This window comes from Dendrobates tinctorius, unplaced genomic scaffold, assembly GCF_039654945.1.
Source record: "Dendrobates tinctorius isolate UK_male_01 unplaced genomic scaffold, ASM3965494v1 ptg000001l, whole genome shotgun sequence".
NCBI classification, from domain to species: Eukaryota; Metazoa; Chordata; class Amphibia; order Anura; family Dendrobatidae; genus Dendrobates; species Dendrobates tinctorius.
In genome coordinates this window covers 12,985,458-13,002,863 of record NW_027361669.1, presented here as the reverse complement: position 1 = coordinate 13,002,863, position 17,406 = coordinate 12,985,458, and the positions used below count along the sequence as shown (strand labels likewise).

Below are 17,406 nucleotides of genomic sequence, written 5' to 3'. Positions count from 1 at the left end.
ACAGTGGTAATCCCGGAGTATGACAACCACAGCCACAATTCATTCTTGCACTATTGCACTTTGTAATTTTGCTCACTGCTATGTACTTGTGACGCTACACTGGTAGCCTTTGCAGCCATTTCTTTGGTCATTACTACATATTTTGTGCAAACAGCTTATATCACTTACTAGGTTTTTCCTGAATTTATTTTATTTTTGGCACTTTATACACCCTTTTCATGAAATCTCTATTTAATATGGTTAATTTGTTCTATATTCATTATCTAATTATATGTGATTTCGTTGTCACAAGTATATAACCTTTTTTGTAGACCCCTTGGAGCTCATTCTGTTCAGTTTTAGTCCCTTTCTACAAATGTAATTTTATTCTTTTTGTCTATTTAATAAATTTTTCATTTTAATTATACTTTTTGGTTTCACACTTTCGTTTTTTGGTATTTATCTTGGTTTGAGGTGTGTCCTTCATTATTTTGGTCTAAAACTTGGGTTTTGATTTAAATCTCCAACAGTGCAATATTCCTGAACAAACCTGAAGAAAACCAAGCCTCCGGCCAACGTGCCGCACACCACTGACCCCTGAAATATGCTCCAAAACCAATTCTACCAGACGAATCTGTGATCAAATCCAAAGCCCCATTATCCACTGTCTCCTCCGTGAGCATTGAATGACCATTGTACTGCTCCAAAAACGTGTTTCAAACAGCCAAATCCTCCCTGTGTTCTGCGGAAAGCCGAAAAAAGTGATGAAGAGCAGAAACAACCACCGTGGCACTGGCTAACCTCCGCTAAAAACTCGCCATATCGGGATAATCCGACATGCAAAACTCAGCTTTCCTAAAAGCGACTGCAGATCAAGCAAAGACAGCTTCTTCAGACGTCGTGCCCTAGCAACCTCCTTCCTCAAATCGATCACTTTTTCCTTGGGCAAACGAAATTCCCATTCAACAGTGTCAATAACAATACCCAAAAAACGTAAACAAGTAGTTGGACCCTCTGTCTTACCTGGGACCAACGCACAAAAAGTTATCCAAATAATGGATCACAGATTCAAGACCAGAAACATCCGGAACCATCCATTCCAGAAAGGAACTGAAAGCCTCAAAGTATGCGCATAACAATGAACAGCCCATAGGCAAGCACCAATCTATGAAAAATTCCCCTTTCCAATAACAGCCCAACAACTTAGAACTATCTGGATGCACCGGCAGTAAACAAAAAGCAGACTCAATATCCGTCTTTGCCAACAAAGTCCATTTTTCACACTTTTTGACCCACCAAACTGCCTCATCAAAAGAAGTGTAGACCACGGAGCAGAGCTCCAAATCAATTCCGTCATTCAATGATATGCCCCGGGGATAAGACAGATGATGAATGAGCCGAAACTTATTCAGTTATTTCTTGGGCACCACTCCACTACCAAATCCTCAAACGGAGGACAACTAAACGGACTCACCATGCGACCCAAAGCGACATACTTACCCAATTTCTCATAAACTACATCCCCATATGTTTCAGCTGACCGGAGGTTCTTAAGCACTGAGGGATGATGAAAGGAGGGGCAGGGATCGTAAAACCAACCTTAAAGCCTAGTAACAACAATTCTGCTTTCTCCCTATCAGGGTATCTCAAGTCTACCCTTGAGAATTAGTGCCCCCTGCTCTGGGCTTTCCTTTCTTTAAACATTTGGCAGCCCCATGCGAGGAGCCATTGCAATGGGAGTAGAGGTGCTTAAACTTACAATTGGCTCTGAACTTGCACTGGCTGTCGTTATTCTGCCAGCATAATCCCAATTTTTTACCTTCGGCCTGCCCCGTCAGGCCCCCGGCCCCTGCTGTGCTGGACTGGGCGTGACTGGCAGACCCGACCCCCCCCATGAAAGGAATTATATATATATATATATATATATATATATATATATATATATATATATATATATATATATATTGTGGTGTAGTTACCACTGTGTCGGCTAGGGGGCGCTGTGTGGGTGTCCCAGGACGGGTGTACAGGCACATTCAGTGTGGTAACAGGAGCAGGGTCCTAAATGACCATTGTGGGTCTCAAGGTGGGTGGCCTTGGGATGCAGGCTCCAGGGTGTATTGATCAGCAGAGGTACTGCTGATCTTTCTGTTACACTGTGTCAGGGAAGCCTGTGTGTCTATACAACCTTTGGTGATGTCATAGCCATGTGATCCCCTTTGGGTGTGGTTACAGGGCTATGTAATTGAGGTGTTTGGCACATGTGAGAGAGTGGAGGGAGTCTGTCTGAGTGTGGACAGACTTCCATGTGTCCAGGTGGGACACTACAGAGAGTGTATATGGGGAGGACTACAGCTCCCAGCATGTGCTGAGACTCTCAGTCCGAGTCTGAAGCCACGGACATTTCTGTTCCTTTGCCTGAAGTGAAGGTTACATTTCAGTGTTATGCTGTCTATGGTTTATGGAGTAATAAACCTGGTGAAATTTTAAAGGAACGTGCCTCATGTTTGTCTCCCGCTGCACCTAAGCGAGTCAAATCCCTACAATTGGTGACAGACTGCGGGCAGCGACTCCCAGAAGCACGTGTGGCAGCGCTGGCGATTCTGAGCCAGGAGAGCAGACGGTCTGACAACCGTGAGTAATACTGACTGAGGTCAGAGAAAGTGACTGTATTAAAATTTGTGGGATACCTCTGAGGAGAAGAGGCGTCCAGGAACCTGTGTGGCCGACACAGGTAACAGACAGGAGTCTGTGTTGCACTGGGGTCAGTGAGAGACTGTGTTCCTGGAGGGGTCAGTGAGCAAGGTCCTGGAGGGTCAGTGTTGGGAGGTTCTGGGAGAGGAATCGGATCCCTGGAACACGTGCTATGACCTTGGACCTGGTGAGGCCGGTGTGTTGGGAGACCCTGGGAGGAGGGCTGCTCCCTGAATAGCACCCGGTGCGCCCTGTGTGGTGGACGGTCTCAGGCGGAGACGGTACGTCCTGAATAGTGCATGGACAGGACGTGAGAGACTGTGCATGTGTTTTTTTTTTTTTCTTTTCCTCTGCAAAACCTGAAGGTGCTTGCTGTGGCTCAGTGGGGTCACGAAGGTCTCGCAGCACAGGGACCTGGTGTTTTCTTTAAGGGATCTGCCCTGGGAGCATTGGTAGCAGACGCTGTCTGTCTACGCCATCCTGCTGCAGCTTTATGGCATGTGACTAAGCGGATACAGTAGTTGTGGCTTTACACAACTATTGAGGGTGAGTACCCTGTATTATTGCTGCATAACCCATTATACCTGCACTGGTAAGGCCCTATGGGCGCACTTTTGTGGCTTTTTTATCTTTGAGGGTGACAAGCGGCTTCCAGTAACCCGGCGGGGTTACGAAGGTGACAAGCGGCTTCCGGTGGATCGGCGGGTCCACGAAGATGGCGCAGCAGGAGCTGCAGTGACACCAGCCGCTGTGTATGTGTGTGAACAGCAGCCGGAGGTGCCGGTGATCAGTGACAGCAGGAGCTGTGGTGGTGCCAGCAAGGACTTGTCTGGTATCGTGAGAGACAAACTGTGTGGTGTGAACTGTGGCCTAAGAGGTTCTGCAGGACGGACATGGGGAAATCCCAAAAGGGAGTGGTAACCCAAAAGGGGGCGGTGACCCAAAAGGGAGTGGTAACCCAAAAAGGGGTGGAGTCCAAAAAGGGGGCGGTGACCCAAATTGGAGTGGTAACCCAAAAAGGGGTGGAGTCCCAAAAGGGGGCGGTGACCCAAATTGGAGTGGTAACCCAAAAAGGGGTGGAGTTCCAAAAGGGGGCGGTGACCAAAATTGGGGTGGCAACCCAAAGCAGGGTGGTGGTCCAGAAAGGGGCCAAGTGTGAAGAAGTGACAGCACTGGGTATCTCAGTAAGTATGTCTGGAGTACCGCAGTGTATGTGCAGGTCTTTTTCAGAATGTGGAATATCCTTTCCGGGTAGTAATGACGGGCCACAGATGTGTACAGTGATGCTGCACCGGGAAGGAGCCTTTGGTCGGCTGGACTCAGAGAGTCAGGTGACTCTGACAGGAACTCCTCTCGTTTTCTCTCTGACCGAGAAAAACGTCAGGGTTCACTGTAAACACGGGGTCACGGTGAACTACGCAGTAGACACAGTAGTGTTTGAGGGGACCAAAGGTGGTGAGTGCCAAGGTAGAGGGATACCACGGGACTTAGTCTATGCCTGGGAGAGGGGCCGGGACTTTCTTTTGTTTGATGACATTTGGTCGGATGATGGAGATGCTTCGACTGTGGGGCCAGCGGACACTGAGACAGTGACGGCTCCTGACATGGACAGGTCAGAGGTAGAACTGACCAGAGGAAGAAGTACATCTGCCCAACTGACGGACCTGACATCTCGTGATAAGACAGATGGTGGGCTGGGAGACGAGACTACTGGACTAGACACATTGGTGCTGGACGGTAACTGGAGGGATCACTTGACTGGGGTGACTGACCCAGTGGTACCCTTTAACGATATAATTAAAGAGGTAGTGGTGCGACACGTGATGGACAAAAGAGAGCAGGATCGTGAGATACAGCTGATAAAGGAGACTGTAACAGAACATGTCGAACGGGAAAGAGTCCTAAGGCAAGCAGCTGAGCACAGAGTGGATGAGCTGGAGAAGGAAGTCTCTGAGCTCAGAGGTCACCTGTCAGCGTGTAAAACCATGAACAAGACCCTGTTGGAAGATATGGAGGTGCTCAGAGAGGCCCAAGAGAAGCATCAACAGGAGATTCTCAGGAGAGAGGATCAGCGTCGCTACCTGGCAGAGGAGCGAGATAAAGTTCTGCAAGAACTCAGTGGAGTAGTAAAAGGTCTTCTACAGGAGAAGAAGTGGATGGGTGAAGACGTACAGCGGCCGTGCCCGACTGATAGCAAGGCAGAACTGCCAAAGCCCATCTTGGAAAAGGGTCCTGAAGACTGTAAATCTCAGGAAGATGGTGAGCCAAGAGCTGCACAAGACAGTCACCCGGTCTTGGCAGATACCTTGAGGGAAGTGTCCGTGGGGAACCCAGAGCCATCTGTCCAGGATGAGAGCAAGTCCATGACCTTCAAGTGCGTGATGGAGGTACCCGAAGACGTGCGAGAAGCGTGTGCCAGCGAAGGTGTGCATGAGACCTTTAAAAAGGCAGTAAAGGCCTATAGTGTGAGCTGGGCACCAGAAACAGACCAGTTGGTGATACTGGCAGAAACGGAAGACACAGAGAGAAGGGTGGCTATCCTGAAGGAGATGCACCTACAATGTCTCCGCACGAAACAGATGCTCGTGGAGCGTAAAAGGAAAGTCGCTCGACGTCTGGAGCTTGCAAGGGAAGCACAAAGTCGGCTGGGCTTTGTGGAAGACATAATTCCGGTACCCAGAAATCTGGTGGGGAAAGTCGTTGGCAGACTTGGAAAGGTGATGCAGGAGATGGTGAATCGGTCCTGTGTGAAGAGAGTGAGGATCCCACCTGCTGGTGAAATCCAAGTCGTTATTGAAGATAACATGGTTCCTGTCATTGTGGTTGGTTCGGTGGAAAGCATTGGGAAGCTTTGCATGCTCCTGGAATATCGGGTAGCGTACCTGAAGGAGATTGAGCAGCTAAGACAGGATCGACTGCAGATGAATGAGCAGATAGAGAACGTCAGGTGGCGTCCACCTCCAACCCAAGGTGTAAGGACCCGAAGGGATCCTCCAAGGAATGAAAGGACAGGTAGTCGAAGGCAAGAACGTCGAGAGTCCGCAAGTGGCCGTTCTAATCGTAGTAACATAGGCATGAGACCCGGTGGTGGACATAGTGACAGAGGGTCAGACTCAGACCAGCCAGTTGGCCCAGCTGGACGTGGGACTCATGACAGTGTGAACTGGGAGAGCCGGCCGGTGAGAGAAAGGTCGGGTGACGGAGCGCACTGCAAACAGGTGGAGACTAAAGAGTGTCTGATCACACTGACGGACATTGACGGGAAGGCCAAAGCCCAAGGCCGAGATACTGACCGCTGGGGGCGGTGGAGGCCTAACGTGAATATGAGGCAGTTTGACTACCGAAACAGATGGAGATGGTCCTCTCGACTTGTAGGGCAAGGTGACATGGGTGCCAGGTCTCAAGATACCTGGGTGATGTCATGTGTTCAACCCCACAAGTTTGAACAGAGGGGGGAGGTATAGTGGTATGTGGTGTATAGAGGTATAGAGGTATGAGGTATAGAGGTATGTGGTGTAGTTACCACTGTGTCGGCTAGGGGGCGCTGTGTGGGTGTCCCAGGACGGGTGTACAGGCACATTCAGTGTGGTAACAGGAGCAGGGTCCTAAATGACCATTGTGGGTCTCAAGGTGGGTGGCCTTGGGATGCAGGCTCCAGGGTGTATTGATCAGCAGAGGTACTGCTGATCTTTCTGTTACACTGTGTCAGGGAAGCCTGTGTGTCTATACAACCTTTGGTGATGTCATAGCCATGTGATCCCCTTTGGGTGTGGTTACAGGGCTATGTAATTGAGGTGTTTGGCACATGTGAGAGAGTGGAGGGAGTCTGTCTGAGTGTGGACAGACTTCCATGTGTCCAGGTGGGACACTACAGAGAGTGTATATGGGGAGGACTACAGCTCCCAGCATGTGCTGAGACTCTCAGTCCGAGTCTGAAGCCACGGACATTTCTGTTCCTTTGCCTGAAGTGAAGGTTACATTTCAGTGTTATGCTGTCTATGGTTTATGGAGTAATAAACCTGGTGAAATTTTAAAGGAACGTGCCTCATGTTTGTCTCCCGCTGCACCTAAGCGAGTCAAATCCCTACTATATATATATATATATATATATATATATCTATATATATATATATATATATATATATATGTATATATATATTGGCTGCCATAATTTTCAGCCACTGCCCTATCTCTTTTTAATCCCACCTAATTGCTGGCCTCATCGCCTTCCTCTGACGAAATTGCTCATCATAACGTAGCCAAGCTTGTCCCCCCATAAGTCTTATGGGCCTCCCCAATGGAGTCCATGTAGCAAAATAGGGGAGAGCAATTCTCCAGAGCCTTTTCCCCAATCATGCTTGCCAAAATGGCAAAAGCCTGTAACCAGTTCACGAAAGTTTGAGGGATCAGACATCACCTACGCTTCTCCTCTTCTTCCTTCTTACTATCGTCTTTCTTACCCTTGTCTAAATTGAATTTCTGCAGATCTTTTCCCGGACTACCTTTTTAAGGTGCACCTCCAATGGACCCTCGAAGCATACAAAAACCTCCCCGTGCGCCCTGTCATCTAAATTAATTATGCACTCCTTTTCCTTCTCTGTCTGCACCGACACTGACACGGAATCAGAAATCCTACCCCGCCCCTCTAGCGACCTATTCAGCCAAACATAACCTCCAGCTTGCGGACCTACCCATGCTAGTAGAAGCCCAGTTGCCACCACCCCTCTTTCCAGACGGGAAAGCAAATTCCGCACGTTAGCCAAAACGTCCCTTACACTCTCGCTAACTGGATCCTCTGTACCCCCAACCCCCCCACTGGGGACTACGTCTGCCCTCTGACTATCCCTTAAAACAGGGGACAACAAAATCTGTGAAGATGGACAAGACACAGAATAATACTCACCGGGCTGCAGGGGGGCTGTGACCCCTCCAGCCAGAAAAAAGGGATCAAGACGTCCATCCGATGTGCTGTTCCCGCTCATCATGCCAACCAGAGGCCTCAGACAGAACCCCAGCGTTCCAAAGCTTCCTGACGTCCCGGGAAGATGATCCGGAAGGGAGAATGAAGATCCCAAACGATGCACTGCACCAGCAAGCTGTGCCTGCACTGATGAACCCGCAGCACACGGCCCGCTGTCCAAAACCCCCGGCAACCGGGGAGAAGATGTCACCAGAGCCCCACTAAATGCAGGAGAGCCCCCTACTGCAGATAAAGAACATGGTGGCATCCCAGGCCTGAATGGATGCCACCCGCTGCTGCCCCGTCTCCTCGCTCCAAAGTGTCCCTCCTTGGTGCAGAGGCAGGCCGCCCAACTGGGATCTCACTGCGGTGACCTCACGTGACATCACCTCTCCCAGAAGGCCCAGTGCGCGTTGACTCTGCCCCCACACTGCCGTGTGATAAAGGCCTAGACGCTGCCAGACCCTGCTTGGCATTCGGATTCCTCCCAGGCCGTGACCTGCTGGTGCGAGATCTGACTGGCGCCCGGCCTGGAGGGTCTCCAGAGAGGCTCCGGTGCCTCTGCTGGGTCCAGGGAGCAGAGTCCAGTGACAGCGTCTCTGGAGGCTTCACTCGATGAGGACACCGCTCACGGGAGGGGGGCTCCTCAGCAGACCCCACCGTCCCTCCGATGATACCGGCCACCTGCCTCTCTAGCCAGCCATGGGGCTACGATGATGCTGCGGCCCTCAGGCTCTCCAAGATCCTGTCCATGTCGACCATGGTGAGTGAATGGATGTGGGGAGAACAGATTGTGACCCTGGAGAGCCGAAAGTGATAATCCTCTCCCCAATCCCTGCCATATAAATGGCCCCATCAGCCCCCAACCCACTCATGAATATCCCCTATCTCGCCCAACCATTGTCATGCCGGCCTCCGCCCTCGCTGGGGGGGGAGGTGTGGCTTTGCTCCAGCCTTTTCTATATTGTTCTACAACCTCTATATAGTGCAGAGCATTGACAATCCTTTGAAGATATTTAAGCTGCCCAACTGAGAGGCAATAATTCAACCCCATGCCATCAGAGATGCAGACCTTTAAACTGTACACTGATAACAAGCAGGATGGTCTCTCTTCTCTTGATCCATGGTTTCCATAAAGAATATCAAAGAATTTCAAATTTTTATTCACCTGACCAGACAAGTTTTCTATTATGCCTCAGTCCATTTTAAATGAGCTTTGGTTCACCGATCATGAAATATACTTAGCCACTGAGTCACTTTCACCCTGTTATTCATAAATACAACAGTGGCCTTAGATGTGTGTATTGGATCATTGTCATGTTGGAAAACTGCATGTCTACCAGTGGCATGAAGTGGCAGCATCTTCTCTTTTAATATGGAGCAGGACATCTGTATACTCATGATACAATCTATGAAATGTAGCTTTCTGACACCATCAGCACTTATGCAGCACTACGTAAGGTCACTGCCACTACCATATTTCACTGTAGGCACCAAGCATTTTTCTTAGTACTCCTAAAGTTTGCAAAGTCCATAAAGTTTTGGTACCATCAATTCCAAAAAAAAACATTTATCTTAGTCTCATCACTCCAGAGTGTAGAGTCCCAGTAGTCTTCATATTTTTATCATTGGCCCTGGAAAATTGTAGGCTGTTTTTTTGCGCATGGGCTTTAGGAGAGGCTTCCTTTGTGGATGAAACCCATGCATGCCATTGTAAGAAGATGTAAATTTAGCCCACATTCCACCTTGAAGATATGTGCATTATACAGAAGATGTATATTAAAGTAATGTGATGTTATGTGATATGTAGCATGTTTAGCAATGTACAGTGCCTTGCGAAAGTATTCGGCCCCCTGGAACTTTTCAACCTTTGCCCACATATCATGCATCAAACATAAAGATACCAAATGTAAATTTTTGGTGAAGAATCAACAACAAGTGGAGCACAATTGTGAAGTTGACCGAAATTTATGAGTTATTTTAAATTTTTGTGGAAAGTCAAAAACTGAAAAGTGGGGCGTGCAATATTATTCGGCCTCTTTACTTTCAGTGCAGCAAACTCACTCCAGAAGTTAATTGTGGATCTCTAAATGATCCAATGTTGTCCTAAATGACTAATGATGATAAATATAATCCAACTGTGTGTAATCAAGTCTCCGTATAAATGCACCTGCTCTGTGATAGTCTCAGAGTTCTGTTTGGAGCACAGAGAGCATCATGAAGACCAAGGAACACAACAGGCAGCTCCGTGATACCGTTGTGGAGAAGTTTAAAGCTGGATTTGGATGCAAAATGATTAACAAAACTTTAAACATCCCAAGGAGCACTGTGGAAGCGATCATATCGATCATATTGAAATGCAAATCTACCAAGACCCGGCCGTCCCTCTAAACTTTCATCTCAAACAAGGAGAAGACTGATAAGAGATGCAGCCAAGAGGCCCATGATCACTGTGGATGAACTGCAGAGATCTACAGCTGAGGAGGGACAGTCTGTCCATAGGACAACAATCAGTCGTACACTGCACAAATCTGGCCTTTATGGAAGAGTGGCAAGAAGAAAGCCATTTCTCGGATATCCATAAAATATGTCTTTTAAAGTTTGCAACAAGCCACCTGGGAGACACACCAAACATGTGTAAGAAGGTGCTCTGGTCAGATGAAACTAAAATTGAACTTTTTGACAACAATGCCAAACGATATGTTTGGCGTAAAGGCAACACAGCTCATCACCGTGAACACACCATCCCCACTGTCAAGCATGGTGGTGGCAGCATCATGGTTTGGGCCTGCTTTTCTTGAGCAGGGACAAGGAAGATGGTTAAAATTGATGGGAAGATGGATGGAGCCAAATACAGGACCATTCTTGAAGAAAACCTGCTGGAGTCTGCAAAAGACCTGAGACTGGGACAGAGATTTGTCTTCCAACAAGACAATGATCCCAAACATAAAGCAAAATCTACAATGGAATGGTTCACAAATAAATCTATCCAGGTGTTAGAATGGCGAAGTCAAAGTCCAGACCTGAATCCCATTGAGAATCTGTGGAAAGAGCTGAAAACTGCTGTTCACAAACGATTTCCATCAAACCTCACAGAGCTCGAGCTGTTTACCAAGGAAGAATGGGCAAGAATTTCAGTCTCTCGATGTACAAAACTGATAGAGACATGCCCCAAGCGACTTGCAGCTGTAAACGCAGCGAAAGGTGGCGCAGCAAAGTATTAAGTTAAAGGGGCCAAGTAATATTGCACGCCCCACTTTTCAGTTTTTGAATTTCCACAGAAATTTAAAATAACCAATACATTTCGTTCAACTTCACAATTGTGTCCCACTTGTTGTTGATTTTTCACCAAAAATTAGCATTTGGTATCTTTATGTTTGAAGCATGATATGTGGGAAAAGGTTGAAAAGTTCCAGGGAGCTGAATACTTTCGCAAGGCCCTGTATGTTTATAGTAATAGAGTTCTGTTCTGTCTAGCACTAAGTAGTTGTAAAGACAATTAGGGGTAACAGTTGGGACTAGCCCAGAGTGGGAGGAGCTAAAGTGAAGAGACAGAAGGCGTTTCATGTCAGGAGGAAGATAGTGTCTAGCATACAGCAAAGGCAGATGTAAGGTCTGACCAGTGAGCATAGTCGCATGAAGTGGGTGTTCCTGAAGTTAGAAGAGACCGAGGCAACAGATAGTGAGATCCAGAGTAGAGACGAGGAAGAGTGATAGATGGATTGAGTGATTTACCAGAGGAGGCAAGAGGCCTGGCGGGACAGTCCCAAATTCACAAGCCAGAGAGATAACGGAACGCATCAGAGTAGAAAACGCAAGGCAAAGAGAGTGTCAAATGAGGTAATTCCAAGCCATGAGGAAAAAACAGAGAAGCTAAGTAATGACCATAGTGGTATAAGTAGCTCCCCTAATGGGAAAATAACGTGGAACCACAGGTTGAACTATAGGACTCTCGCATACTGTACTGTGGTGCTGTTGTTGGGGAAATGGGAAGCTCCTGAAGCACTGTGCTGGGTTGTGGCAAAGGCAGAGAAACTCAGTGCATTTAGGAAGGAAAGAGAGAATGTATATGAAGATATTCTATGTGTTAAGAGAAACATTCATGAAGATTTGCACCCACTATCCATTGTACATTCCCCTTTCTATGCTGTTGCTCTGTAAAAGACAGTTTATTTTTGAGTGGTGATCTCCCTCATTGAACTTGACAACATCTGGTCCAGGCCAGCTGAAGTCATCGGCATCATGCAGCCTGCAAGGGCCTAGGACCCCAGTAGTTAAAGTCCACACACCCAGCCAGGACCCCCATTTACATCCAGCATGCCAGGCTGTAGAACATGAGTACCTCACCCACGACTATAGCCCCACATCACATTACGCCATTCCTCTGCAGTGTACATTGTATTGTGACATTTGAAACACTCACCCTGGTTTAGCTTTCTACATTTCTAACTAACTGCAGTGAACTTGCATGTCATTTTTATTTGACCCTTCTTCAACGCTCTTGTTTAAGGGTTAACTTCCGTGGTCAGCCTGGACGTCTCTGTGAGATACTTGCAGTTCCATATTTTGTAATTTTTTGTATCAGTTTTACTGCAGTATTATTACTGATAAATAGAGCTTTGATGATCTTCTTGTAGCTTTCCCCTATCTTGTGTAAAGAAATTTTATTACATCTCAGGTCTTATGACATTTCTCTTCCTTGTGGTGCCATTGTTGTCAGCATGAAATAGGAAGGGTGTTTTTTAGAGTAATGCCCTTTTACTGTCAACTGTCTGCTGGGCACTTGTTTAATGAATAATTAGTCTTATCTGTGGTTGAATTTTTGTTAATTAGAATCTTGTAATCTAAACTTTAACTTTGGACCTAAAACTTTCATTGGGGTGTATTCATTTTTGTGACACGGTCTTTATTGAATTTGCTGCGAAAAATTACTTTTTTGGGTGTAAAAAATAACAAATGTTGTTTGCAATCAATGTAATGCCAACATTTGTGGGAGTATTTTATAGTATGAAATCCAATAGAAAATTTTGATTCTGAAAGGTTCTCTGACAACCATATTGGGATTGCACTCATTCATGCTGAGCTCTGCATATGTTTGTTTCTTTATTTTTTTTATTTTTAGGTAAAATTGCGTTTTTTTTCTCTGGTGAAACATTTTTGTGTGATTTTAAAGGCCATATCTTGTTATTTTTAAAAAATTTTTTACAAATGTAATTGTACTTTTTTTTACCTTCTTACCTAGTCCTACTATGAGACTCAAACTTTCAATCATCGATTTTTGTCAGTTTTACACTGACACTTGGCTTGTAAGACTCTGCTTATGGCAGGGACTAACAGGTCTCTGTGGTTTTCAGATCTGAAAGCCATCATTTGGCCTTGGGATGCCATAACTCACGCTATTACCATTTACATACTGCTGATGTTGCTAACCAGAGATTCTAGTGGTGCTTGCCCTTGATTAGGAATTAAACATCTAGAGGGTGAAACAACTAACATTTTTTGCTTGCAATATACATCAATATGCAATATACCCCCAGCTAATGTAGAGAGTTCAACTCCTGAGCCCACGCTATTAATCTACTATACATGTATGGTGGATGTCATGTAGGGATTAAAGGTTTATTTTCATGATGGATGTTCAGGAGTATACCGCTCCATTGCCTCTTGGTGCTGCCTCTCTGGGAGCAGTGTGCTTCTAAATGATTGACAGGTCAAACCTGTTTTTTTCAGACTGTTGGTTTGAACTGTCCACAGCTTTGCCTCTGCAGCATAGCTCCATGCTAAGGAAAAAAGTTGCCTCTAACATACTTTGTGGTGGCCAGTTGTAAACTGGGCTACAGGCAGTAGATCGTAGAATTAAAACCCCATCATTCTTGAGAATGGAAAGGATTTTTAATAAGAGCTGCAATTCTAACCATTAATGATGTTGAGACCACCCTTTAATCAGACCAATAAGAAATTCATGTTGTCAGGTCACTTAGGATACAATTGTCAGAGGTTCCAGCCATTAAAGAATTTACAGTTGCTTTTGTGAAGAGTCAGATGCTATCAAGCTGTTCAGGTAAGGAGACTGAACTTACTCAAAACTGATCCTGTTCTCCAACTTCACTTCCTGGTCAGTAAGAATGGAGCATTCCTGATCAAGGGCCAGTGCCTTCTGCAAGAACAACCCAGATACAGTATTGCAGTTAAAAGGATGCAGTAATGCAATATGTCACAATCCCAGGAGAGCCAAAAGGTGGAGTTCAGAAACCACCCTCTAGGAACAACCATTTAGCAACACCATATTTTCAGCTCTGTCATACTCTTTTTGAGGGGCGGACATACTGTATCATCTGTGCGCCATATGCAGCCCCACCAGGACCAACAGCAAGGAGCTTTTGTCATGGCAGAACTATTGAACTAGGAAGAGCCCACAGACTGTCCTTGCACAGGGGCCCTTTTCTATCTGTGTGCGCCACTGCTCTATTAGTGTATATGACCTCTTCTTTGAGAGGACTTTCCCTCTAGATTCTAAAAGAACCTTCTTACATAAATTTTGGGAGGCCATCTTAAAGAAGTTTTGTTGCATATCCTGTATAAATCGGAAATGCTGAAATACTAGACTTGGCACTTATCAGGAGACCTATAGAAATGCACATACGATGGGGAGTATAGATGAGTTAAACAATTTGAGACAACTCAAATTTGCCTCAAATTTCACAAAACAAATATCAGATTCAAGTGAATACATTTTTTAGGATATTTACTCAATTCCAGTGGCTGACACCAATTTGTTAGATTTAAAAGGTCTGGAAACTGTTTAAAAAAAATATATTACCTCTACTTGGCTCTCACAGTTCTGGTTCAGTCATTAGTCACAGCTTGTCTTCAGTCTTCCCCACATGTCCAATCCAGTTTCTGAATGGTCCTTGTGCGACATCAAGACACCCATCTCTCCACTACTTTAGGATGCCATGAGGCTTAGTGGTAGCGCTGTAGACACCAAAGACTAGACAGGACCTTTGTAGAAGACTGAACCCTTCTGTGACTGAGGAGTGTACTGGAACTATGAGGACGAAGCAAGAAGCTGGGCAGAGGAGATGAAGGACGGGTGAGTATTATTATTTTCTTTTTTTTACCCTACATGCAATATGCATAATAAACCCATTTGATTGACATCAAATAAATACAATTCACATCAAATACATTTGATGCGAATGAAACTTCCAGGACAAATTTGAGCAAATCTTCAAATGTCAATTTTTGAAGAGTCACTCATCCTTAGGGTCCCCTTCACATTAGCGTATAAATTGGATGAGTGTAATCCAATTAAACATCGGACTGCACTCGGACCAATGTTATTCAATGAAGCAGTGAATATTTGCATATTTTTTCTCAGCTGTATTCGGCATGAGAAAAAAATCACAGCATATTACATTTTCACTCCAAAATGCAAGAAAAAGAATCTCATTCCATACAGACTATCAGTATGGCATCCAATTTTTATGGATACATTACAATTCTGTAGCATAGGAAACTGTAAATGGTCCAGTAAAAAATTAAGAGATATTTAGTAAGAATGAGAGGATTCGTGGATGGTCAGGTTCTGCCAAACTATAGTTCAAAGTACGGTTCGGCATTCGAACTTAACCCCAAACCCAAAAGAAATCAATGGGGACCTGAACTTCGGTGCTTTAAAACGGCTATAAAATGGTAATAGTAAGGGTTATTGGGTGGCAAAAGGAAGCAAACTGGGGTAAGAGCTGGACAATTGCCCTGCAAACAAATGTGGGTAGGGAGATGACTGAAAATAACATAGAATTAAAATAAAAAATAATAGTCTTGAACCAGTAGGCGGAGATTTAACCCCTTTACCCCCGAAGGTAGTTTGCACGTTAATGACCAGGCCAATTTTTACAACTCTAACCACTGCCACTTTATGTGGTTATAACTCTGGAACACTTCAACAGATCCCATTGATTCTGAGATTTTTTTTTTGTGACATATTGTATACACTTCATGACAGTGGTAACATTTCTTCAATATGACTTGAGTTTATTTGTGAAAAATAAACGGAAATTTGGCAAACATTTTGAACATTTCGTAATTTTTAATTATCATTTTAATCTTTGAATTTTCATGCCCTTAAATCACAGGAATATGTCACACAAAATAGTTAATAAAAAACATTTCCCACATGTCTATTTTACATCAGTGATATTTTGGAACCAATTTTTTTTTTTATTAGGAAGTTATAAGGGTTAAAAGTTCACCAGCTATTTTTCATTTTTCCAAGAAAATTTGCAAATCCATTTTTTAGGGACCACATCATATTTGAAGTCACTTTGAGGGGCCTATATGACAGAAAATACCCAAAAGTGACACCATTCTAAAAACTCCACTTGTCAAGGTGTTCAAAACCACATTCAAGTAACTTACTAACCCTTCAGGTGCTTAACAGGAATTTTTGGAATGTGGAAAAATAAAATGAATATTTAACTTTCTTTCACAAAAAATTTAATTCAAATCCAAATATTTTTATTTTGACAGGGGTAGCAGGAAAAATTGTGAAATTTCTCCTGAGCAAGTCACTTCCCCATATGAGGGAGAAAACCACCTTTTGGGCACATGGCATAACTTGGAAGGGAAGAAGCGCCATTTGACTTTTTGAATGGAAAATTTGCTGGAAAAATTGGCGGACGCCATATTGTATACTCACTCCTGGTTCTAATTTTCAATGCGTTATATGTCGCATCATACTACTAAGGCTTATCGCCTTCCCCTCTTTCAAGGATGCTAAAATATGGAATATTTTACACTTACTTTTTCGTTGCGCTCTGTTTGTGCGTTCCTTGCTGGAACGCACCGTCGCTGCATGTCACTTCTGGTTCCAGGGTGTCTGTTTGCGGCGTGTGTTCCCCGGTGGAACGCATGTATCTTGGCAGTATATTTTTTCTGATTCCCCCCTTTTATATATGAATAAATTTGTTCTTACTGATATCAATATGCCATTGTAGTTATAAAATATTCTTTTAATGTTAGAATTATTATTAATTACAGTACATTATCTGTTTGAGAACCATTGTATCTGATATAAATATCTCCCCCATTCACTTCCTCTTCACACTCATTGAGAAAGACATGCTGGCGAAACATACAGTACGTTGGAGTTATAGGAGTCACAAGATCACTGACCATTGGTATTTATTTATTATATCCCCTTTCTTATATTTTTTATGCACTTTACTTTTAAATCAGGAAATATTTTTTCTGTGTACTAAATTTTTGCACTTTATAAAGATTACTTGCTTTTGCACTCTGCTCCCTGTTTTGCTGTGCTGCTGGGACAGCGTGACCACCTGTTCTTCCTGCAAACTGCGCACATCCCCAGGATGGCCATCGCTCAATGTGGGGTCTAGGACATCATCATCCCCTGCATCATCTTTCACTCACTCCTCACACCTGCCCTCCTTGCTGTTCTACACATTGCAGAAAGACGCTGCAGTTGGCAACTGTGTTTCATCCTTTTCTGAGATGTGCTGCGGTGGTCCAATGACCGTGTGCATTAGGCCTCCCATGTACTCATCCTCCAACATAACAAGGAGTTGGTTATCAATAAACTTAGTCTCTTCCACTTCTGGAGTAGGGCCAGGTGGATGGGCCACAGAACCTCAGCCAGCAGAGTCAACAAAAAGCAGAAGAGACTGCTGAATGACTTGGGGCTCAGAGTGCTTGGCTGATTTGCCATAGTGTGAGGTGGTAGCCGGATTACCTTGAACTTCAGGTACCAA

General features: G+C 44.8%; 1 protein-coding gene and 1 long non-coding RNA gene across 3 annotated transcripts in view; one reads left to right on the top strand and one right to left on the bottom strand.

The window, feature by feature from the left end:
• RGS14 (regulator of G protein signaling 14) overlaps positions 1-17,406 on the bottom strand; it is a 292,753-nt gene that overhangs the window by 78,983 nt on the left and 196,364 nt on the right. For both annotated transcript variants that reach the window (XM_073566583.1, XM_073566629.1), the window contains one exon: positions 13,714-13,790. In XM_073566583.1, coding sequence (XP_073422684.1) covers positions 13,714-13,790 — 77 coding nt within the window. The remainder of the gene's footprint in view (positions 1-13,713; positions 13,791-17,406) is intronic.
• Positions 5,943-6,712, top strand: LOC141082552 (uncharacterized). The gene is made up of 2 exons (XR_012230536.1): positions 5,943-6,131; positions 6,180-6,712. It is a non-coding gene; the product is annotated as an uncharacterized lncRNA (long non-coding RNA).